General features: G+C 35.9%; 1 protein-coding gene across 3 annotated transcripts; it reads right to left on the bottom strand.

The window, feature by feature from the left end:
- Window positions 1-6,735: 6,735 nt before the first annotated feature.
- Window positions 6,736-23,760, bottom strand: LOC131152738 (filament-like plant protein 4). Of its 3 annotated transcripts, none has more exons than XM_058104603.1 (9): window positions 23,372-23,760; window positions 23,242-23,289; window positions 22,599-22,704; window positions 22,365-22,490; window positions 12,718-12,855; window positions 11,509-11,728; window positions 8,764-11,131; window positions 8,392-8,455; window positions 6,736-7,695 (listed from the first exon to the last, which is right to left on the bottom strand). In XM_058104603.1, exons 5-9 carry the CDS (start codon window positions 12,838-12,840, stop codon window positions 7,318-7,320), a joined length of 3,153 nt encoding a protein of 1,050 aa, XP_057960586.1. In that variant the 5' UTR covers window positions 12,841-12,855; window positions 22,365-22,490; window positions 22,599-22,704; window positions 23,242-23,289; window positions 23,372-23,760; the 3' UTR covers window positions 6,736-7,317. The 3 variants fall into 3 exon arrangements, with proteins under 3 accessions (XP_057960586.1, XP_057960579.1, XP_057960573.1); XM_058104596.1 differs by having other exon boundaries at window positions 22,365-22,461; window positions 23,372-23,694; XM_058104590.1 differs by lacking the exons at window positions 22,365-22,490; window positions 22,599-22,704.
- Between the last annotated feature and the right edge of the window lie 820 nt (window positions 23,761-24,580).

Here is a 24,580-nt window from a genome sequence, read left to right as displayed (position 1 = left end):
AGACAACCCCTATAGATGTTGTCCTCGCCACTCCCAGGGGGTCTCACCCGAACAATAACAAAGGGCGTCCATCTGGATCTTTAAAGAAATTCTACTGCATTTATTGCAAGAAATCGGGACACATTCTCTTGGAATGTCCAGTTCGATTTTTCCAATTTTGTCAAAAACAAACCCCTGTTCATCTTCAACTTGACTGTTTCCAAAACCCCAATAGACATTCCCAACAATACCCATCTCGCAGTACTCCTTCTAGATCCACTACCACTAGTGTTGAATGTTCATCCTCCACTACTTCCATTGAAATGCTTTCTGCTTCTGACATAGAGCAAATTGTCCAACAAGTCCTTGCTCATTCTCGTAATCCATCCTCAAAAGCTACATCAGTCACATCAAGTAATTTATCTTGGTTCTTTGACTCTGCATGTTGTAATCACATGACACCTGATTCCACCCTCTTTTCCACCAAACGTCTTGCTAGCTATACTCCAGCCATTCAAACTACTGATGGTTCTCCCATGAACGTGAGCCATAATGAAAAATTTTCAACATTAAACACTTATCTTCCTGATACTTATTGTATTCCTAAACTCACTCTCAATCTTATATCTGTTGGTCAATTATGTGATTTCGGTCTAATTGTTATTTTTTCCTCTTTTGGTTGTTGTATGCAAGATCTACAGATGGGACAAACTCTTGGGATAGGCCGTAAGGTTGGATAACTCTTTGAGCTTATTAATCTTCATATGCCATCTCGTTTCTCCTCATCAATTTAGATGGCAGCTCCAGTATCATCCACTGGTCGCCTCCAAACTTTAGTGTCTAGTGGAAATTTGGGACTTGTTAATAAAGAACAATTTGATTGTCTTCCTTGTCAACATGCAAAACAATCGGCATTGCCATTTTATAAAAGTGACTCTTTTTCTTCTGCACCATTTGAATTAATTCACTCTAATGTTTGGGGCCCATCTCCAACTGCTACTATGGGAGGCTCTCGATATTTAGTCATATTTATTGATGATTACTCCCGTTACACCTAGATATTTCTTATGCATAACTAATCTGAATTACCCCAATTATACTTTGATTTTGCTACCATGTTCAAAACACAATTTTCTTGCAATATCAAAGTATTTCGTGTAGACAATGCGGCTGAATACACAGACTCTTGAGTCCCTAATTTTCTTCGCCAACATAGCTCTCTTTCTCAACGTTCATTTCCCAGAACCTCTTAACAAAATGGGCATGCTGACGCAAACACCAAGATATTCTCAATACCATTCGTGCTTTTCTCATATCTGGTTTGTATCTTGAATGTTTTTGGGGTAAAGCTGCTCTTACAACTATTTACACCAAGAACCGTGTGCCTTCTCCCATCATTGGGAATCAATCACCCTTTGAGTGTCGCTATGGTCGCCCTCCCTACTATAACACTCTTATGGTATTTGGTTGTGCATGTTTTGTTCTCCTTCAGCCTCATGAGCATACTAAATTGGAACCTAGATCTCGCTTATGTTGTTTCTTAAGATACGGTGTTGAACACAAATGCTACAGATGTTGGGATCCTTACTCCAAACGTCTTAGAGTGTCATGTCATGTTGTTTTCTAGGAATACAAGATGTTTGCCTCCACATCCAAATTTCAATTGTCACACTATAACACTTCTCAACTCTTCACTAATCTCTCCACAAATCTTTTTTCGATACTCCTAAGACAAGCACTTCTTCTGAGTCAACTTCCCTAGCAACGCATCCACCTAACATGTCTCCAGATACTCCACTTGAGTCATCCACATTGCCTACTTCTCAGTAACTTGTCTTTGCTAATGGATTCGCTCCAATAGCTCCTAACATCCCTCCTTGACGAAGTTACTGGGTAAAAACTCCTTCTGTTCATCTTCGTGACTTTGTTTAGTCCACTACTTTTACTCCGCACGAACCTCAGCCTTATCATAAAGCTAGTTCTAACTCTCTTTGGCAGAAAGCAATGGATGAGGAACTATAAGCACTCGAAAACCCTCACACTTGGGATCTCGTGGACCTGCCAACTGGAAAAATGCTCTGGGATCCAAGTGGGTTTACAAAATCAAAACTCACTCTGATGGGTCCACTAAGTGGTACAAAGCTCACTTAGTAGCAAAAGGGTTTCCCTAAGAGTATGGGATCAACTATGAGGAGACCTTTGCTCCGGTTGCCCATCTCACTTCAATCCGCAACGTATTTGCAGTTGCTGACATTCATCATTGGGGTCTATTTCATATGGATGTGAATAATGCCTTTCTTCATGGTGATCTCACTGAAGAAATGTATATGTGTCCTCCTCTTGGTTCTCATCATCTTCCGCATCAAGTTTGCAAAGTTTGCCAAGTTCCTCGGGCTTGGTTTTCCAAATTTAGTACCATTGTTGGAGATTTTGGATTCACTTCCAGCCTGCATAATCCTGCCCTTTTCATCTGCAAATCAGACCAACAACTATACTCCATCTCCTCTATGTTGATGATATAATCATCACTAGCAATGACGCATCCGGAATTTTGGCTCTCAAGACCCAACTTAGCTGACATGTTGAGATGATATATCTTGGGAAGCTCAATTACTTTTTGGGACTTGAGATCACTTCTAACTCCGAAGGATATTATCTTTCTCAAGCCAAGTATGCTTCAAATCTTCTTACTCGAGCAAGACTCACATATAGTAAGACATGCACCACTCCTCTCGAGCTCAACTCAAAACTCACTCCTATGGATGGTACACCTTTAGATGACCCCACCCTATTTCGCCAGTTGGTTGGAAGTCTTGTTTATCTTACAGTGACTCGCCTAAACATCTCTTATGTTGTCCATATTGTCAATCGATTTCTATTTGCTCCTCGCACAGCCCACTATGACGCAATGCTTCACATTCTCAGGTACATCAAGGGGACCCTATTTCATGGTCTCCATTTGCCCACTCTTCACTTGCACTTCATGCCTACTCAGATGTAGATTGGGCAGGTGACCCCACTAATCATAGATACACCACTGGCTATTGCTTCTTCATTAGCGACTCTCTTATTTCTTAGCACAACAAGAAGCAAACAGTCGTCACCCAATCAAGCACAAAAGCTGAGTACTGTGCTCTTGCTGATACAACTCAAGAACTTCTTTGGCTTCACTAGTTACTTGAAGACATGGGCGTCACACATTCTACTACTACTATCATCAGCTGCGATAATATCAAAGTGCTATCCAGATCACTCACAATGATGTATTCCATGAATGCACAAAACACATTGATATTGATTGTCATTTTGTGCATCATCGTCTCACCCGTGGCACCATTGGACTATTATTAGTTTCTTCTGTTAATCAAATTGCAAATATCTTCACTAAGACGCATCCTCCTAGACGCCTTTAGAATTTAGTTTCCAAACTCAAATTGGTGTCCATTTTTCCACTTTGAGTTTGAGAGGGGTTGTTAATGTATATAACACTTGTCCCACATCGAGTTGATAAACAAACATTTCCCTTAAAATAGACTATAAATAGGACATCCCTCTTGTATACAAATTACATCATTCAATACAATTATCTTCTCTTGTACTCTCTCTCTCTCTCTCTCTCTCTCTCTCTCAATACAGTCAATGGCACCGTCAACTAGGTCACACCTGGTCTCCTGGTCACGTCACTTGATCTTAAAAAATATAAGATTGAGTTTAAGTCATCCGATAATGATCAATGATCACGATCTCGCAATGATGCAAACATGCAAAATGCTAAGTACTAAGTGCTTGTATGTCAACTAAATGTGTCACTAGCGCCCTACAGCCCTACGCTACGCCACACTAAAGTACACACTATCACTCTCTCTTAACCAACTTTAAAAGATTATTACACCTTATCATTTATTAATGAGCTTTCATTTTCCACTTTTTCCAATGTAGAACAAACCCACATAACAATAAATACTTCTCATGAATGTTTTAAAAAATTCATAGATGGAAAACTTTGAAAACCCATAAAATCATATATTTTAGAAAATATTTCAACAGTCTATATATAATCTAGAATATATTTTATAACTTTTGTCTAATTAATAATAATTAAATATAATTATAGATTAACTTAATAACTTTAAACATTTGGTAACCTTTTAAAGAATTAATAAAAATTAATAGAGTTATGACAAGTTAAAAATTTAATGGATCTTTTTACCTCAAGTCATAATTTGCAATTTAGTGGATTGATATTATTAAAAATTTAGTGGACTTTTACAATGTTACTCTTTTAAAAAAATCTACTGCTGCTAAAAAAAAAAAGTCACATCATGAGAGGTTTATATAATTTTTCATTTACTTTATTATTATTATTACTATTATTAAACACAACATCATCAATTGGGTTAATTTGATTGCATAATTGCTGATCCCAAAAAAGGAAAAAGAGAATTGATTGCATAATTATTGCTGAAGTTGAGTGGCTAAAAGCCTAATCAGGATTGATTACATTTAGAAGAGGAGAGGTGAAGGGCAATTTTGTTGTCATTCGAAAGAGGCAAAAAAATCCAACAACATAATGAATCATTGATGATCAAATGGAGAAGCTGCCTACGTCAAATCTTTCGCATCATCCTTTTTCTCTTTCTTGTTTTTAAAAAAGTAAAGGATTTGGTTGGATCCGGCCTAGAGGTAAGTAGGGCTTCCTTAGGTCCTATCCCCACAATTGATTTAGTCATTTTTGTCTAATCAATGGCCGAGGACCCATTATGATTATGCAAAAGCATCCTTCATTAGGTGTTAGGTCAAATTCAATTTGGGTCTATCTAAAAAGGTTAAACTCAAATGATGTTAAAACTCATGAGAATCTTTAAAATTTGAGTACAAAGTGGATGATAAAACATAATTTATTATAAATAATTATTTAAAATATATGTAATGTGATTCGTATTAAATATATGCATAAAAAATGAATTATTGTTTTTATAACATAATAGTAGTAAAAGTTAACCAAATTGATTAAGTCTCCAAGCATAATTTTGAAACTTTAATTCAACTTCTCAAACTATTCGAGTGAGACAAATTCAATTCAAATTTAACTACAGTCCAATTGAATTTTGTTGCAAAATTAGATCAAGTTTGAGTAACATGCAGCTTGATTTGATTGACTTACACCACTTCATTGCGCCTGAGCAATGGCTCCGGTGGCAAGGTGGGCTTGGGATGGGCCACTTGCTGGTTTAAGTCCCAAGTTCGATTCTTGTTCCAAGCGAGCAAATCCTATATTTACTCATGTGCAGTGAAGGGGCCCTTGTTGTGTGGGCATGTGAATAGTCTGAGTACCCTGTGTCGCCACTAGAGTATATCGGAGTGTGTTCGGTCAACGAGAGTGTCAACTGAATGTGCCGGGGAAACCAAGATATTCGGCGTAATAAAAAAAAAAATGCTCACTTCATTTTTCATTTTTATTTTTCCTTTTTTTAAAGTAAAAAATTTCCCCCTTTTTCATAATTTTGGATAAAATATTGTTTGAAATTCTTTGGAGACAACTAATCTACCGAGATAATGAGTCTGCTCTTTTACCCTTCGCCATTTAAATACTAAAGTTTAATTTTAATTGAAAAGTTGTAATCTCCTAAGGCAATCGCGATGTTTAACCAAAAAAATATTGACTAAACCTTTTTTTCTACTTTCTTTTTTTACAGAAGTAACTTCCGAAAAGAATTAATATTTCACTCTTATACCCTTCATAAACTCTAATTTGCACAACTTAAATTGTAATCTCACCCTGAAGATATAAAAAGAAACAAAATGGAGGGCACACAATTTACAGCATGTTTGATTTGTAGAATGGAATGGGATAGAAAGGGAATGTATGAAAATTTGAACGGGTATCGTGATGAAATCAAGTGAAGATTTTGATTTCATTCATCAGTATCCTACGTCCCAAAATCATAGTATGTGTTTATGTATATATGTAACTTAGCATGGGTGAACTTTCATATTCAAGAACGCGTATCTTCTGCATTCCCTGATATTTTATTTGTTCTTTTTAGCTGCAATGGCTTGTCTCTGCATATTTAGATGGGGGAAACAAGAATTAGGTTGAAAGATAACAGAGATTGTAGGGAGTTGGGCAGATGTAGGGGCAGACATGCTGGGGGTGTTCATATTCTTCATCACCAAATATTGAGTTTTAGCACTAAGTTCCTGCCTAAAACGTCTGTCTTTACCGTCTTCCCTCCATTCCTCCTAAATGTGTGAAAGATCCAAATAAACAATGTTCAGGCTAGATTTGTTGTGCTTCCTTGGTTGTCTTGTGATATCATCAATGGCCTAAAATGTCTCCTCACATTCAGTTTTGTGAGGTGTTTGTCATTTCTGAATGAAAGTAATATAACCCTTCATAGTCTATAAACAAGAAATGAATTTGCCTCTTCTCTCTCTCTCTCTCTCTCTCTCTCTCTCTCTCTCTCTCTCTCTCTCTCACACACACACACACACACACACACACACATTAATAGATATACTTAATATTGTTTGTATACTGCATGTAGATTCTAGTCTAGACCAACTAGGAGGCAAAGTGCAGCAAGAAACTTCAGTTAACTCGTTTCAGAGTTGGGGCATTATCGCTTTAAAAGGGGCATTTCTGAATGTGCCTCAAAGCTTGAAATCTGTTGAATCTCTACTCCCATCTCTTTGCTTTGTTAGGATTTGGAAAGTCCATGGGCGGACTTCATATATATATAGATGAACACCAACTTGATCACAAAACTTAAGTTTATTGAGTTTTGGGCTCAACCATTCTACTTTTTCAATGCAGGACAAACTCACAGAATTCTCAACATATTCTAACATTAGATATAAGAAAACAAAATTTGAGTAGAAGAAAACAAAAATTGAGCGGATGGAAATTACACCCAGCAAGTTCTAATAAAACCATACATAAAAGAAAAGAAAGCTCATCCAAGATGGCTAATTATGTCCATCTCTTCATATCACTTATCAAAGCATTCCATTTGAAGGGAGCCAGGCACCCATTGAAGCAGCTCTAGAAACTTCACGGTACCTGAATCTCTGAACTAGAACTCCATCAGTACTTCATGATAGTCTCTTGGAATTGGGATTCCAATACCATGCACATTTCGTCATGGGAATTCAAAGGCATAGAATTTCAAAAATTGATGCCCAAAAGGTCCCCTCATTTTTCAACAGAAACAGCTAAGATGAGCTGTTTCATTCTCCCCATTCCACTACACTGGCCAAATTGTATTGTGTGCTCAGTAAATCCTCATTTACAAAACATAAAAACTCAGTTACACCGCCTACCTTGCCGTCTGGATCCTATATCCCGCTCTTCCCTTTCAAAGAAAAGAAGCGGAAACTATGAGGATGCTTCTCTGGCACCATAGGGTTGTTTGAATTTATTGACATGTTTGCTTCAACTTCAGATGGACCAGAGAGAGAACTATTTCTGCCCAAGGATTTCTTGCCTGTGGCTTTCACATCAGCACAAGCAGCATTGTCCACATTCCCCCAATAATTTGAGAGACCAAGAATTGATTGATCATTTACAATGGTCTCACCTATTTGAAGCTTCTCACTGTGGCTAGATGCAGAAACTGGTGTCTGAGGATGCAAAGCTTTCAATTGCCTACCAAGAAGATAAATAGTCTCTTGACATTGTGCAAGCTTCTCCGCTGCAGCTGCTATCTCTTTTTCCTGCCATGAGAAATTTAAATTATTGTAGAAGCAGTTCAGGTCAATTGAAATCTGAAGCCTAGCAATAAAACACAAGGCTTATATTAAGAATACTCCTCTATTTAACTTTATGCGTTTACATTTAAAGAAAAATATAGATGTGCCAAAAATCTAAAGACAAAGGAACAAGTAAGTGGTCTTTTCTTCCTTTGACATGGATGTCACTTATGTATCCGGACTAGGAAATAAAGGAATAGAACTGCGAAGTCTAAGAAAATTGGAATGGCAAATTATGAGGATCTCCAGTTTAATGGTTTTAAATGCAAAATGCTACGGCAGCCTTTTCAGGAAGAATAGAAACTATGATTCTCTCCTTTAAGGTCATTACCCAGTTGTCCTACCAGGGCCAGGCAGGATCCAGGTGTTTATTATTCTCTTAAATAGTAAATACTATTTGCACCCATGACTGATAAAGCAGAACTCATAAATCCAAACAATTTAGCCTTTACGCCAAAAACATGGTACTATATCTTAAGCAAGCTGGAATCTGAGATCAAATCATGAACAGAAAATAAGTCTAAAACTTGCTGGACAGCCATAACTACAAGATAAATGAGAATCACTCTCCTCATTCTTTATATTCATTCGCAGATAATGGAAACAAGAAAGGAAAAGTGGGTGAAGGCAAGTCAAGCTTTCCTATAAATGGCTCCATACCTGTCTGCTCTTCTCATCAAGATTTGACACAGATGATGATGAACAGGTTGAGCAGCTTCCGTTCCTTAACCAAAAATATATGTGGGACAAGTTAGAATTTACGCATCAGAAAGAATAGAGTGCAAAAATGGCTAAAAGAAAATAATACTCAATGCAACTACTGCCCAAAATGCGGGCAAGCAGGATGTTGTGCCAAAACCCTAATTACAGGTTCAAGTTACAGATTTAGCCTTTCTAAATTTTTTGAGGTACGGCTGCACACGCCATGCCCATAGCTGTCTCCAATGCACCTGATATGGCATGGGAGACCCAATTGTGTTGCCTATGCATGTTACTAAATGGTAGCCTTTTAAGGGGTAGTTCATTGTTTACCTTCGAATTTGTTCTTGAAGATTCAAGCACTGGTTCAAAGCATCCTCATGACTGCACTTCTGTTTTAGAAGCTCATTTTCTAAATTTTCTGCTTTCGCCTGTAAAAGGTCCACCTCAGCTTTCAACTGCTGTGCATGCATTTCAAGTGATTTATAAGACTCTGTCATACACTTTAGCTGAGTCTCTGCGAGGCTGTTTGACTTTTGACGTGAATCTAATTGTAATTTCAGTTCTGCCAGAAGCTGTTCTGTTTCTTGTAACTGCGACTTTGTACTTTCAAGATCTTGTGTGCATCTATCTAGATCCATTGCCATATTATATTTATCTAATTTCAGCTGTTCCAACTCCTGTAATGAGCATTTACATGATGAGAAATTGGATCCAAAGCATGGGCTTTTGTTTCCTTCTTGAAGTACATCAGAATTAAAGGCAGAATCAGTAACTTGCTCGCTTCCATTAGGAAACCCCTGATTTGAGGAGTCATATTGAACTGTCTCACTCTCTAGCAATGTAACCTTGTCTACACAATCGCCACTAGTGACTTCTCCTTTATAACCCTTATAGCTGATGCTAAAGCTCAGTTTGCTAACTTTAGCCAGAACATGAGAAAGTTTGAGGATAAAGTCAACCATACTTATTTTATTGAATAAAAATTTGTCAACAAAGGCTGAGAAATCCTCACATTTTTCACTCAAACTATGTCCAACAGAATAAATGTCCTCAATTCGAATAGCTTCCCTTCCCAGCAATAGCACAAATTCATGAGTTTGAGAAATGGCAGTCAACAAATCTTGGTTTGTAAGATGCTCTCTATGAGTAATAGATTTACCATCCGAAACCTTTGAGTTCTCACCTTCGGTAACTAGCCCAATATCTTGAGGACAAGCCTGCCGACTGCAAGCATCATCGAGTTGAGTTTCTTTAGAAGAACACCTCGTCGAGTGCTGAGACAATGAACCTTCCACGTCTTCCATCACACGTTTTATGTCCTCCAGAATTTTTTCCATGTCTACGTCAGTTCGAGATTCAAGTATCATAAGAATCCTTGATTGGAGTTTCGGAAAGTCTCGTTTATCTATATCAAGCTGAAGTTCTCCTGCTGCAAATTTCCCATAGGAAGAAACCTGATTCAGTGACAGACTTGAAACAGGCAGCTGTTCAGATTGGCAAATGCCAGCATTCATTGAATCCATTGATATTATACGGTCTGTTGTCTCGTTTTTTCCAGAAATAGAGATAGACCCACTTGACTCACTTGACAAACATGCTAACCTTTCCATTTCTAGAAAGTCATCCATTAATTCCAAGTGATTTCTTTTGTCAGTCTTGTTAGATTTCTCAATGTTCTTTTCTCTTTGATGAGAGAGTTCAGATATCAATGATGTGTCTGGCCAAGAGTCAGCAGTACTTTCTTCATCAACCACACCTTTAGCAATTCCAAGATTTGATTTTGAGTTTCGCTGCTGATCAAGAACCAGTATTTGTTCCTCTAAGCCCTTTATTCTCCCAGCCATCGTCAAGCACATGTTTCTTGAAGCCTGCAGCTCATCTTTACTACTGGTCAAAGCTTCTTTCAGCATCCTTGTTTCTCCTTCTGCTTCTGATAAATGTGCAGCAAGCAACTCATTCTCCTTACAATAATTCTGAATGTTTTCAGTAGAAAATTCTGGCAAGGGAAACAAATTTGGTCGAGAATTCTTAACTGGAGTCCTTCGTAGGTGAGGTTCACTGAAATCCTGGTTTATATTTTCAACTTCAAGCTTCATTTGGGCCAATGCAGCAGGGCCAGGCAATTTCTTCCGAACAAGGCCACGTAATCTTTGGCACTCAGCTTCTAGCTTTGCAATTTTCTTGACTCCCTCCAAATGTTGCTTGTTTGCAGCTTCTGCAGATCTTAAGGTCATATTCTTCTCTTCATTTCGGATATCAAGCTCTTTAGAAACTATATGTACCTCATACTTCAGTGAATTTATTTCCTTTTCATATGATTGAATGATTTCCTTCAGAAGTTCAATCTCCCCTTCAGCTTTAGTTTTTTCTTCACTGATCTTCATTAGCATATTAGAGCGCTCTTGTAATGACCGTGAAAGTGCAGAATTTTCAGCAGCCAACTGAAGAAGTCCTCTGTCTAGTTCAGCTACTTTTGCCTCAAGTTCAAACTTGATTTTGTCCCATTGCATTGTTTTAGTCAGAATAATTTCGTTAAGTTTCTTTTCATTTTCTTCCTTTACATTTCTAATCTGCTTCATGCACTCTTTCAGAGCATCATCCAGATGGGATGCTCGATCTTCAGCAGTAAGCTTCAAGAGTGTGACAGATTCAAGTTGATGCTTCAATGCAAGGGCTTCTTCATCAGCCTTCTCCCATCCTAAATACACAAATATATTCAGTAACTAGATGAATTCCAGCATGCAACTAGATACCAATACCTGGAACAAATAATAATAATAATAATAACAATAATAATAATAATAATAATAACTGACTCAATTCAACAAGAACACATAAACAAGACAAAGGCATAGCCATCATCCATTGCTGAAGATTCCCTTAAAAAATCAATCAATCCTTTATTTTATTTTATTTTTAGTAGAGATGTTCGGAAATATATGTGGGGAATGAGTGAACAATGAGAAACATGTCCTTTGTAGTTCATTTCCCACACCCGCCACCCCCCCCCCCCCCCGGGGGCGCCGCGGGAAGTCCCCCCCTGCCCCAAGTAGCAGGACAAAAGCAAAGTCATACCTGAAACAGCTTCTTCAGCAACTTTTGCATGCTGTTTGACTAAATCGTCCTTTTTAATCACCTCTGACTGAGCTGCAGAAAGTTTTTCATTCAATTCCTTTACTTGATCCTTCAATATCTTGACTTGATCATCCAACATTTTAACTTGATCTTCCAACCCATTCATGTGCGCATATGAATCCGCAGATATTTGAATGTAGTTTACTTTCTCGCAATTTTCCTGGCCAAAAAATTAAGATATTAAATCTTGGAACTATCAGTCCAGCAGCAGTTATCACATGATTTCTAAGGCTATCTTGTCAACAACCCCATTTCCCAACACTCCTAATTCTGTCTCATAAAGATGATTCAACTTTTGAAACCTGTGTATTTGTTTTTTGTTTTAAATTTAACAAGAAGGTTACCAGAAGATTTTTGCCCCATACAGGAATAAAGAGATGAGAAAAGCAACAATGTTTAGAAAATGCTGAAGTAGAGACTGTAGCAGCAGACACCGCATTGAAATCATGAAACGATTTACTGCCACCAACATTCAACTAAGAATGTTCATTCAACACTGCCTGGTTTATGTACGACTGTCTGAAAAATAGTTTCATTTTCTTTTCACATTCTTCAGAAATATCATTGATACAGAGAGATTTAGGAAAGAAGTGTACACAAATGCAGCTAAATAGTTTAGAGAATGCATTTATGCTAGAAATGTTGTACACTTGTACGTAAAAACAAAATGCTACATTGCTTATTGGAATGCATGTAAGACAGCTGAAAAATTAAGCATTATTTCTTAGAGGTTTTGCCCATATAATTAATTATTAATTTTGTATTGACAGATTTGTTCAGGATTCATCTCCATGCCAAATTAAAGGAACATAACTCTTCCTTGTGATACAGAAACAGGACTGTGACAGCCTGACAGGGAAGTAAAAATTCAGGCATAAATTTCATTAAGAAAGACCCAATAGTACCTAAGACAAACAGGAAGTGGCAAAAGTGAAGAGACTTTACCATGAAGTAGTTTCAGAAAAGGATAAAATAAAGAAAGATTTCAAAAAATGAGAAAATAAAGAAAGAAAAGCATTAAGGATAAACACCAAAAAAGTTGGTAGACCAAGAAAAAGGGGAGACCTCCAAAAAATTTCAAAGAAAGTTTCAATTAAAATCCAAATTTTTAGGTTGTTTATTTAGATTGTCAAAGTTCAATTAGCAGACCTGTTCTCCCAGAGATCCTGCTGAAGCTAAAGAAACATCGGCTGAATCTGATGTAGCCACTGATTTGTTGGTGATGGTTTTGTCAGAAGATTTTCTCTTCCAGGGCCAGCCACGGCGATCCATGTCAAATTATATACTCTACATGCATGAGTTGAGCATAATCCAGAACTTCAGTAATAGAATAAATGAAAAAACCTTACAGTTTAATAGCTAAAAAATATGGGATTTATTGAAATCAGAACATGAAACACGCAACAAGACTATTGATATGACAAGTATAAAATTAGCTAGAATGCCAGTCCAACCTTCATCCTTCAAACATTTCTTAAGAGTTCAAAAGGTATGACTCTGCAGACACAAGGCATGGATTCTTAGATTGTTAATGACGCTAGGAAATACTAACACCTGTGGAAGCTTAAAGTATCAGTGTTTAACATGTCACATACAGACACTTGCCAACACTTCCCCAACATGCTTCTGACAAGTGTCGAAAACTAATTACTTAGTTTTTATTTTTTGGACACAGCTGAGGCACTTCATGACATGGCAAGGATACGTCCGGGACACTTCTTGCAGCAAGACACTGCGTTTGTTGCCCACTTTAATTCTGTTAATGAAACCCAAAAAAAAATGATGAGAAACCAAGGGACTGAGAGTCAGGAGGTTCTTTGACATTTGAGTGACTGGATTCTGGAGCCCTAGTGCCACAATGCTATCCTGGCAAAGCACTACAAAAACCCCCAGTCCCCAGACTTGCCCCTTCTCTCTAAAGCCATTGCTAATTTGCTACTCTTTGCTAATATGTTTTTTTTCTTTTTAAAAAAATTCTTGACTGGCCGTGCCTCTTGCCCACCATCAACCATGCCCCCTGAGTTGTTTTTCTTTGTAGTTGGATCAATATTCTCTAATATAAATGCAGTTGATTTGTATAATTGTAGTTTGAAAAATGCGCAATCAATAATTGTGCATGACTGGTGCATATCGTTTTAAATTAAAATTGCTGCAATATTTGTCATCTAAAAGGAAAACATGCCTACATGGCTATATATATGTGTGTGTTGTGTCCATTAAGTAAGGTATCCCTTTCATGTTGTATCCTCATTTATTTCCAAAATTCTGTATCATCGTGTCATGATCGTGTTGTATTTGTGTCTATCAATATCGCTACTTCGTAGTTTTGACAGATTTAAATTTTTTTAGTCCTCTGTCATCAAGTAAAAAATGTGATGGATATTATGAGATTTCAAATCAACATAGTTCAAAGGTTTGAAATCATTTTATATATGTATATATATTTATAAACAAAAAAATTTTATTCAACGGAAAAGAAACTAGAACACAAGCTTTGGAGGACAAGATGTCCCTATGCAAACAGCTAAAAATAACTTCGAAACTGCTGCTGTCTGGTCTCTTTGGAGGTCAGACAACGAAAATTTCCAAGAAGTGCCCAAAATGAAGTTAAAGAATCTACTCTTTGTCTTTATCCCATAACAAACACAAAGATTTAGTTTTCACGTTGAAGGTTTGTGCATTTCTCTAAGTCCACAAAGTCCAAAGAATAGCATAAACCACACACTTCCATAAGGCCTCTCCCATTTTGCTGTTCTTGAAACCCCAATATGGCAGTAACAAAATCAAGGTAAGAGTGACACCAGATGTATAGGTGTTGGTCTCCTGACCTACATCTGCTCCACATGTCAACCGACTTGAACTTTCCACTACTTTTTTTGACAGTTTTACATGAAATAATCACTCTCACCGAACAATCGTCCCCCAAGCCAACTTGCTCACTCTCTTGACGCATCGTCGAGATATCGTGCCATTGCACTTTGGACCTCAACCCACTTTGAAGATACTCTATAGTTTACAAAATAAAGGAAAAACAAACAACCTCACAATTTTTTTTTAACAAATCCTGATACTCTAAAACTTGAAGCTAGAGTATTTCTAAAGATATAACAATAAGCACACACAACAGATGAAAAATACAATAGGAGTTAAGTTTTTCCCAAATGTATGTAATTTTAAGTCAAGCTTCTCCTTTGAACAAACCTTCTATTATAGACCCTTCTTGCAATCATGATCTAGGACAAATAATGCACAACGACTATTGAGAAGCATTAAATACCCAACATTCACTTTCCAATATGAAGAGTCATCTAACCCATTCGATATTGTCAGGCCAGTCTTGTCTTCTCAAAAAAGATTCACATTTTTCCAAGGAAGTTCAAACTTGTTTACAACGACAACAACAACAAAACCAAACCTTAAGTCTTACTAGGTGAGATCGACTACATGAATCCTTTTCCGCCAATTTATGTGATCATGGACAATTTTTTTGACAAATTTAGGACTATTAAATCCTTACTCACCATCTCATTTCAAGTTAGTTTAGGTCTACTCCTACCCCTTCTCCTACCCCTCACAACAACTATCTCACTCTTCCTGACTGACGCGCTATGTGGCCTACGTTGCAAGTGTTGAGAATTCCACTTGTGAGTTTGTCTCATATTGGAAAAGTGAGTAAATGATGGGTGCTTATATACATGGTTGGGCCCAAGACCCAATAAGCTTAAGTTTTTGGGTCAAGTTGGTGTTCATCCATGTGTATCAAGCTCACCTATGGACTTCTCGGGTGTTAACAAGTGGTATCAGAGCCGATAGTTTGTAACTCTGGGTGAGTGACATCGTAAAAGTCGGGCGTGAAGCTAATTTTCCTGACTTGCTAAAAGTCGGAGGACCAAGTGTGTGACCGAGGCCAATAAGGATCATCTAGGCTTAGATGGATCCGAATAGGGTCAAAATGTGGGAGGTAGGATTGGTTCAGAGGCACGTGGAATGCAATCCGAGGCACGTAAGGCGCTAGTGGTAAGGCTTACTTGAGCAACTGTTGGGGAATTGGGCTTACTCTCATAAGAGAGACGATTTCCATTCAAGGGGAAGCAGTTGGAACTCACAAGTGAAGGGGAGATTGTTGAGAATTTCACTTGTGAGTTTGTCTCACATTGGAAAATTTGAGTGGATGATGGGTGCTTATATATATGGTTGGACCCAAGACCCAATAGGTTTAAGCTTTTGGATCAAGTTGGTATTCACCTATGTGTGTCAAGCCCACCCATGGGCTCCTTCAATGCTAACAGCAAGTGCCCAAACCATCTGAGTCATCCCACTTTTATCTTATCTTCTATAGGAGCTACACCTAACTTATTGCGAATATGTTCATTTTTAAATTTATCTTTCAATGCTATACCATTCATCCATCTAAGCATTCTCATCTTGACAGCTTTCACTTTTTGGATATGTTGTTTGTTAGTTGTCCAATATCCATATAGCATTGCTGGTCATATAACCACCCTATAAAACTTTCTTTTTAATTTTAAGGGTATTTTATGACCACAAAACACACTTGAAACACTTCTTTATTTTACCCGATCGGCTTTAATACTATGCATTACACCCTCTTCAATTTCCCCTTTAGCTTGCATAATAGATCCAAGGTATCGAAATCTACAAGTGCTATTTATTTCTATATCATCAAGTTTAATTTTGTCTCAAATATTCCTCCTTCTAATATTGAAATCACATTTCATATATTTTGTCTTATTTCTATTTATTATAAAGGCTCTAGATTCTAAAGCTTCTCTCCATAATTCTAACTTAACCTCTACTCCATCCTGGTTTCATCAATCAATACAATATCATTTGCAAACAACATACACCATGGAACCTCATTTTGGATACTCCTACTCAGTTGATCCATCACCAAAGAAAAAAGATAAGGGCTATTGTGATTGAAAATTCTCTAGTCTCTCCACCTATAGCTTTTACACTAGTCATTACACCATTGTACATATCATAATGATATCAGTATACCTACTACATACACCATTTTTTTCTAAAACGTACCATAGAACTTTTCTAGGTACCCTATCATACACTTTCTCTAAATCAATAAATACCATATGCAAATCCATTTTCTTTTCCTTAAACTTTTCCATTAATCTTCTTCAAAGATATATAACTTCTGTAGTAGATCTCCCAAGCATAAAACCAAATTGATTTTTTGAGACCTTCGTTTCTAGTCTTAATCTTTGTTCATCTTCCCTTTCCTATAGTTTCATCGTATGACTCATAAGTTTAATTCCATGATAGTTATTATAATTTTGAATATCTCCTTTATTTTTGTATATAGGTATTGAAGTGCTTTTCCTCCATTCATTTGACATTTTTTTAGTTTTTATAATTGTGTTAAATAAATTAGTTAACCATATAATTCCATTTTCACCTAAGCATTTCCAAACTTCAATTGGGATGTTATCTGGTCCTATAGCTTTTCCATTTTTCATTTTTGAGTGCAAACTTAACTTTGTTAACTCTAATCTTGCGAATAAATATCATATTTTTAGTCTTTTTCCATATTTGCCAATTTTAGGTTTAAGCATTTTATTTGGTTTTCATTAAATAGCTTACTAAAGTAACTTCGCCATATTTCTTTAATGTCTTCTTCCTTAACCAAATCATCCGCACTTTTTATACATTGTACATTACCTAAGTCCTTACTTTTTCTTGCTATAACTCTAGCAAATTTAAATATATCTCTTTCCCCTTCTTTTGAATCTAATCTATCATGAGAATTATTAAATAATCTATGTTTAACTTCACTAAAGGTCTTTTTTGCGTCTTTTCTTGCCTCTTTAGTCTTTATACTTTTCAAAGTTATTCATGTTTCTACATTTTTGCCATGTTTTATACCTTTTTTTTTTTTTTTTTTTGTCTTTACGACTTCTTGAACATTTTGATCCCACCACCAACTTTCTTTACTATTCGAGAATCTTCCTTTTGACTCATGTAAAATCTATTTTGCTATTTTTTTTAGTAAAGCTAGCCATCCTACTCCAAAGAGTGTTTGTATCTACCCCATCCTCCATAGTCCAATTACCATCTTTAATCATTTTATCTTTAAATTTTATTATATTTTCTGCCTTTAGGTTCCACCATCTAGTTCTATTACATTGATTTATTTTATCCTTTCTCTTTCTTTTTTTAATACATATATTTAACACTAAAACTCTATGTTGTGTGGTTAAACTTTCTCCTGGGATAACTTTACAATCCTTACATGATAAACGATCAACCCTCTTAGTTAAGAAAAAATCTATTTGACTTTTATTTTATCCACTTTTGAAGGTTATTAAGTTTTCTTCTCTCTTTTTAAAGAAAGTATTCATTGTAATAAAATTATATGACGTAGTAAAGTCTAAGATCATCTCCCCAAGCTCATTTTTGTTTCCATATCCATATCCTTCATGTATCCTCTCATTACCTTTATTATCCCTTTCAATGTGTCCATTCAAATTTGCTCCTATGAATATTTTTTCAGTCCCTTATATGCCTTGTATAATACTATCCATATCTTTCCAAAATTGTCTCTTAAGGTTTTTTGATAAGCCTATTTAAGGTGCATAAGCACTAATGATATTTATTATCTGTTAGCCTAAGATCATCTTTATTTTTATAATTCTATCCCCTACTCTATTTACATCTACAACGTTATCTTTTAAGTTTTTGTCTATAATAATTCCTACCCCATTCTTATGTTTTCCTTTTCCAATGTACCAAAATTTAAATTTTGATTTATCAATTTCTATAGCTTTCTTCTCCACCCACTTAGTTTCTTGAAGACAAATTATATTAATTTTTATTCTAATTATTGTGTCCACAATTTCAATACTTTCACCCGTAAGAGTCCCTTTATTCCAAGTTGCTAATATAATCCTAATCTCCCGAACTAACTTCTTTACCCACCCACTTCCAGAATGATGTGGGAACCATTGCATATTTGACAACAAAACCAGGCGCCGACATGTTGCGTCGCTTCTAGGCAATGACCTAGCCCACCTTTGCCGAATTTTCGCTACACACGGGTGGCATAAGTGTGACGCATTGCTTGCAGGGGAAAAAATTTTGAGAATCGCATGTCAAAATAATAAGAATTTTCTCAAGATATGACATACTCAACTCGTCTATTAATAGTAGATGTATATGATGCACTAATCTCTTCGTCTGTTTATGCATTAGGAGTGCATTTGTTGTCTCTGTTGTTGTAGCTATATCTGCATACTGCATCTATATTTACATTTACAGATTTGTCAGTTACTGCATCTATCACTGCATCTGTTAGTAGATTTGTTTATGCATTTATCATAACATCTGTATATGCATCTGATCACTACATCTATTACTACATCTGTTAGTGCATCTATAATTACGCCTATCACCACATTGTGTATGTCACTAACAGTGCTTTCATTAAAGTACCTTTATACACACACACACACACACACACACACACATATAGATCGGATCCTTTCCACATAACAAATAGAGTTTTGCTTCCCACTCTGTAACATTGGTTACTCTCTTCTCGTTACACCTATTACCATTACACTACCCTACCTACTACCACTATTTGAAACTATGCCTCAGAGGCCTTGATGCGTTGCCTTGTCAAATTATTTTCCATTTAGAGCTCTGATTCTTTTTATTCTACAAGGGTGGGACTTTTACTTGGCATTTCCACTTTCTTAGGAATCTCGAGGAAAGAGAGGTCAATGAGCTCGTCACTTTGTTGAACGTTTTGGATTCTTTTGTTCCTCATTTAAGGAGCGATTTTCTAGAGTTTGGTTCAAGGATTCTTTGGGTTTTTTTACCAAGTATTTCTTTCAACATTTATTGGAACCTTCAATTCCCTCTTCTTTTCCTTGGATTAATGTCATTTAGAAGGCTAAGGGTCCTTTTAAGATTTGCACGTTCATGTAGCATAGATTCTTAACAGGATTAATGCAAATGACTTCTTACGGGTAAAGGAAACTTATAAGGCTCTTAGCCAGTTAGCCCAGATATCTATATGATGTGCTTGGAGTCTAATGAAAACCGATGTGCATCTCTTTCTACATTGTCAGGCAGCGCAACAGCTTTGGTCTACTGTATTTTCTATTTTTGGTGAATTATGTGTAGCTTCACCAAGAGTGGATGTTTTATACTATGTGAGGTGATAGTGTGGGTGGGGTGTGTGTGTTTAAATGATCTAACATGGTTTAGTTTTTGTGCTTAGTTATGATAGTTTCTCTTGGATAATGCATGTGTATTTGCTCTAAATTGTGTCAAATTTATCTAATTAACTAATTTTTGAAAATATCCAATCCACTCCCCCTCTTGGGTGCCTACTGGGACTAACACTCATTTATATTGGTATATTTGCATGTTTAAAGCCCTTAACTTTCTTTAAAAAACTTTCTAGTGTATATTTTATCATCTAGTTCAACTTATTAACACTGTTTAGTAAGGGTAATAATTTTTACATTCATTTTAATCCACTCCTATTTTTTCCACTTTTCATTACGCATATGTGTGATAAATTAATTAATAAACAAAATATATTATACACTCCGTTCATCTCTTAGGCACACAATACATACAATAATTTCAAAAGGTTTTATTTTTTTATCAGTTAGAGTAATACAATTTTGTATAAATTAATTTAGACCAACAACTAGCACTATATAATCTGAGCTTTAAAATTATAATGTTATAATCATAAAATTTATCATTAAAATATGGTATTAAAAACTTAGACACATCAAAAAGGGTTGAAGTTGAACAATATAGAAAAAGGAACATCAAATTACTAATACTATCAAAATAGATATATATATTTTTTTAACAAAGTAATATTCATATCAAAATTATTAACTAATGCAGTTCTTGTGTATATTATAGAAATAATTTTGAATTATCATCATCTTTGTTTTAATATTCTTTCTCCTCCCTTCACATGGCTTATCGTAAAGAGAGTAGAGTATTCATATCAAAGTTAATGCAGCTCATGTATATTATAGAAATAATTTTGAATGTGTTGGGCTTTTGTGGAGCCTAGTTGTGTTTTAATTTGGATGACGACCCGACCTCTATTTAATTAGAGATTTCTATCCTAAGGCTTAGTCCATGAGCGCTACAGCTTGGGCCATAGCGGGAAAATTTTGGAGCCCATTCGGAACGGAACCCTAGGCACAACATATAAAAAGGATTGCTTTCGGGTGATTAGGGTTGGAGTGGTTGTACCTGCGAGAGAGCGAGAGGGAGAGCATTGTATCGCCGCACTCTCTGTGTTTTTTCTTCCTGATAATATTGAAATCCCTGCAACTCCATGGACATAGGCAAAATTGCCGAACCACGTAAATATTGTCTTGTGCGTGTGATTGATTTTTTGTTCTTTATTCCCAACAAAATGATCATCATCCTTATTATGTTATTCACTCTCCTCCCTCCACATGGCTTATCGTGATACATTTTGAAAGAGAAACCAGGAAAAATGAGAAGTATAAAAATTAAAAAATTATAATTCTTTAGTGTGACAATCTTGTAATGGTTCCGTAACAGTTGTAGTAGCAATTACATTACGATAGCAGTCCATAACGACTGCAATGGCTTTGATTTTTATTCCTGCTGACTTAGAAGTATGTAGAAGTAGCAGGAGCACAAAAATCCGTTACATGATGTTATGTAGCAGTTGCAGCTGCTATTAACCATGCTCCAAGATACACCCCCACCCAAAGTTCCCCTCCCACAACCAAATCAAATTGCCATTACTCATTTTGAAGCAAGGAAAAGGAACTAGTGGACAACCTAGGAAATGAATGTCCAGGGACTCACGTGAGAAACATTGTGACTTCCACTAGTATCCCAACCATTCTGATCAACAATCTTCTAATGGTTCCGTAACAGTCATAGCAGCTATTATGTTATGATAGTGGTTCGTAGCAGCCGCAATGGCTGTGGTTTTTATTCCCACTGAGTCAGCAGTGTGTAACAGTATCAAGAACCCAATAATCGATTACATAATGGTGTTATGTAGTGGTTGCAGCTACTATTTTGCAGGGTGCAGGCCCAGGCCTTGGGGGGTGTCTAGGAGTGAAAAGGCTGAAAATGTTGTCAAAAATTTATGGACCATTTCGTCAAATGGTCCCTTTCTTGATATTAAAATGAAATATATATATATATATATATATATATATATATATATATATATATATATATACAGCATGTTTCAAGCACATTCTGGAAAAATAGTCTTTCAAAAACGTACTTCCAATTTTGAGCTAAATCAGAAGAGTAAACTCATCAACTGTAATATTCAGCACTCTTTCTGTAAAGGAAAATTTTGTGCTAACTGAATGGTAGTTTATAGCCAGATGTCTCACTGTTTTTGACTTCTCTCTGCGTGGTTTATCCCCTTATTATTTTATTATAATTGTACTGGGGCTTAATTGCCCAAAAAGATTTTTTTAAAGTTCCTCTTTGGGGCTATCCTCCTAAAGAAAAATAAAAAGGATGAAAAAAAAAAAAAATTTTAAAAGGAAAAAAAGAAAGAAAAAACCTGTAAAATTTGTATTGATTTTCCATTTCTCAAAAACACTGAAATATATTTTTTTTTAAATGAAATGGCTATATCACAGGCCCTAAACTTTTTTGTTTTTCCTTTTTTTTTTTTTTCTACTAATTTTATTTTTACTTTTATTTTTAGAAAGTTTCAGAGGATGTTTTCCTAGACTGAACAGAATTAGCTAGAAGGCATTCATACAACGCACCTCACTTAGCACAATTTCTCTTTTTCTTGCCTGGATGCTCGGCGTGACTTAAAAGGTCTGTTGTTGCTGCTCTGCTGCTACTGTCTTTAGCTGGGCCCTTTGATGGGTTGAAAATTTTTAAGGAACCTATTGTAGAAAGTAGAAACACTATGCTTCGAAATTGAGGGTGACGGGATGACAGTGAGACAAAATAACAATAATAGGGGATCAGATGTGAAATTCGGGTCCAGTAACCTGTCTCGGCAAAAGTCCAATGCCAAGCATTCTGATTTTTTTTCCTGTGTCATCTAGTATCAACATGAGCATCAAACCACACTGCCAGCCAATTCACAGTGGTCCCCTTGAATACGAAAATTGACAATGATAAAGAGTATATTACTAATTGAAAAAATCACGGGCAGCTAAATATATGCATAATGCACAGCAAGCACCATCCATCCAAATCTGATATGCGAAAGAAATCCAGCCACCAACGCATGTAAATTTCAATGCCGCTATGAGCTACCAATAAATCAATGTGAGTGTGTGTATCAGAGAGAGAGACAGAGACAGAGACTCATCTTCATTTGGCAATCAAAAAACAAAGAACTGAAACCAAATCGAAATCCAATAAATTTATGACCAAAGAAAATAAAATTGCAAGACGGACACAAACTGTATCCATAATGAAAAATCAAAAACGCCTAAGGAAAACTTAAACTCTGTTCAGAAGCATGATAGATAAGATGGCTTCATTTCAGTTAAAACAGTCGAGACCCGCCTCCCTGGAACTATAAACGATCCAAAAGAATCAATGAACAAGGCACCACTAGAGAAAGTGACAAGAAAATTACGGCACTGAATCTCGTGGAAATTAAAAATGAAGCATAGAACTCACCAGAAAGGCGAAATGCAGATTCTGTGAAATCAAACGCCCGAATCAGATCTACAAGAAAAATCATACATGCCGTAATAAGTAATGCTTCGTCGAGATTCGAAAATTTGAGATTGTCAGGCCAAAGTTATACCAACTACAGGGATTAATATATCAGTCCGTGTGCTTCTTTCGTCCAGTTGCAGAGACTCGGGGTGAACTGAATATGGGTTCGCACACTGAGAGAGAGAGAGAGAGAGAGAGAGAGAGAGAGAGAGAGAGAGAGAGAGTGGGAAGAGAGCGTGTGTCCGTGACAGAGTGGCTTGTGTGTGAAAAACCGAAAAATGGAGATACGAACACAGAGGACAGAGATAGAGAGAGAGATAGAGAGAGAGAGAGAGAGAGAGAGTGTGTGTGTGCGTGACAGAGTGTGTGGTTTGTGCGTGAAAAACTGAAAAATGGAGATACGAACGCAGAGGAGGGAGAGAGAGAGAGAGAGATGAGAGAGATAGAGAGAGAGAACGTGGGGACTGAGGCGGAGCTGGCGGGTGGCAGCATACGCTCCGCCACAGGAAAAAAAGGCGGACACATCACCAGTGACCCGTCATTGTTTGGGAGGCGATTGAGAAATCAATTTCTTAATTCTTCTTTTTTGGTTTTTAGTGCTTTAGATGCATAAAAAATAAATTTTAAATAATATTCGATAAAAATCTTTGAAGATTGAGGATTGTTTACTGTCATTAAATTATTTTTTACTGTTCATTTAAATAAAAATTTTATTTTGAACAAACATTTAAAAATAAAAAATTACGACTCAAAAATTATTTTTTTACTTTTTAGTTTTTCCAATTATAAAAATATTAGAATTATTTTTTTTATTTTTCAATATTCATATTGAAAAGGTCAAAAATAAAAAATTATTTAAATGTGCAAACAAATTATTTATTATTTACTTTTCGATTTCAAAATAATTATAAAAATAAATCAAGTTTTTTATTTTTCAAAATGCATATAAATAATATTTAGAACTGTGAATTTAGATGATTAGATATAGATTTGTATGAATTTACAAGAAATTATATACACAATTTAGACAAATTAAAGTCTAATAATCGAATTCCATACCACTAAATGTCACAATTAAAAATTTAGAAAAATAATAAAAAAAATATTTTTCAACATTTTTTATATAAATTTTTTTTAAAAAAATAGGAAATTATGGTTATATTTTTGTAATTATTTGAAAATTTTGAAATAAAAAAACTATTTCAACAAGTAAATAGTGTCAAAATTTATTATTATTATTATTATTATTATTATTTCATACAAATGTTTTGAAAATGAAAAAAATTGGCTAATTTTT

This window comes from Malania oleifera, chromosome 1 (genome assembly GCF_029873635.1).
Source record: "Malania oleifera isolate guangnan ecotype guangnan chromosome 1, ASM2987363v1, whole genome shotgun sequence".
NCBI classification, from domain to species: Eukaryota; Viridiplantae; Streptophyta; class Magnoliopsida; order Santalales; family Ximeniaceae; genus Malania; species Malania oleifera.
The sequence above is the reverse complement of the archived record's forward strand: the minus strand, read 5'-3'. Positions and strand labels throughout refer to the sequence as shown.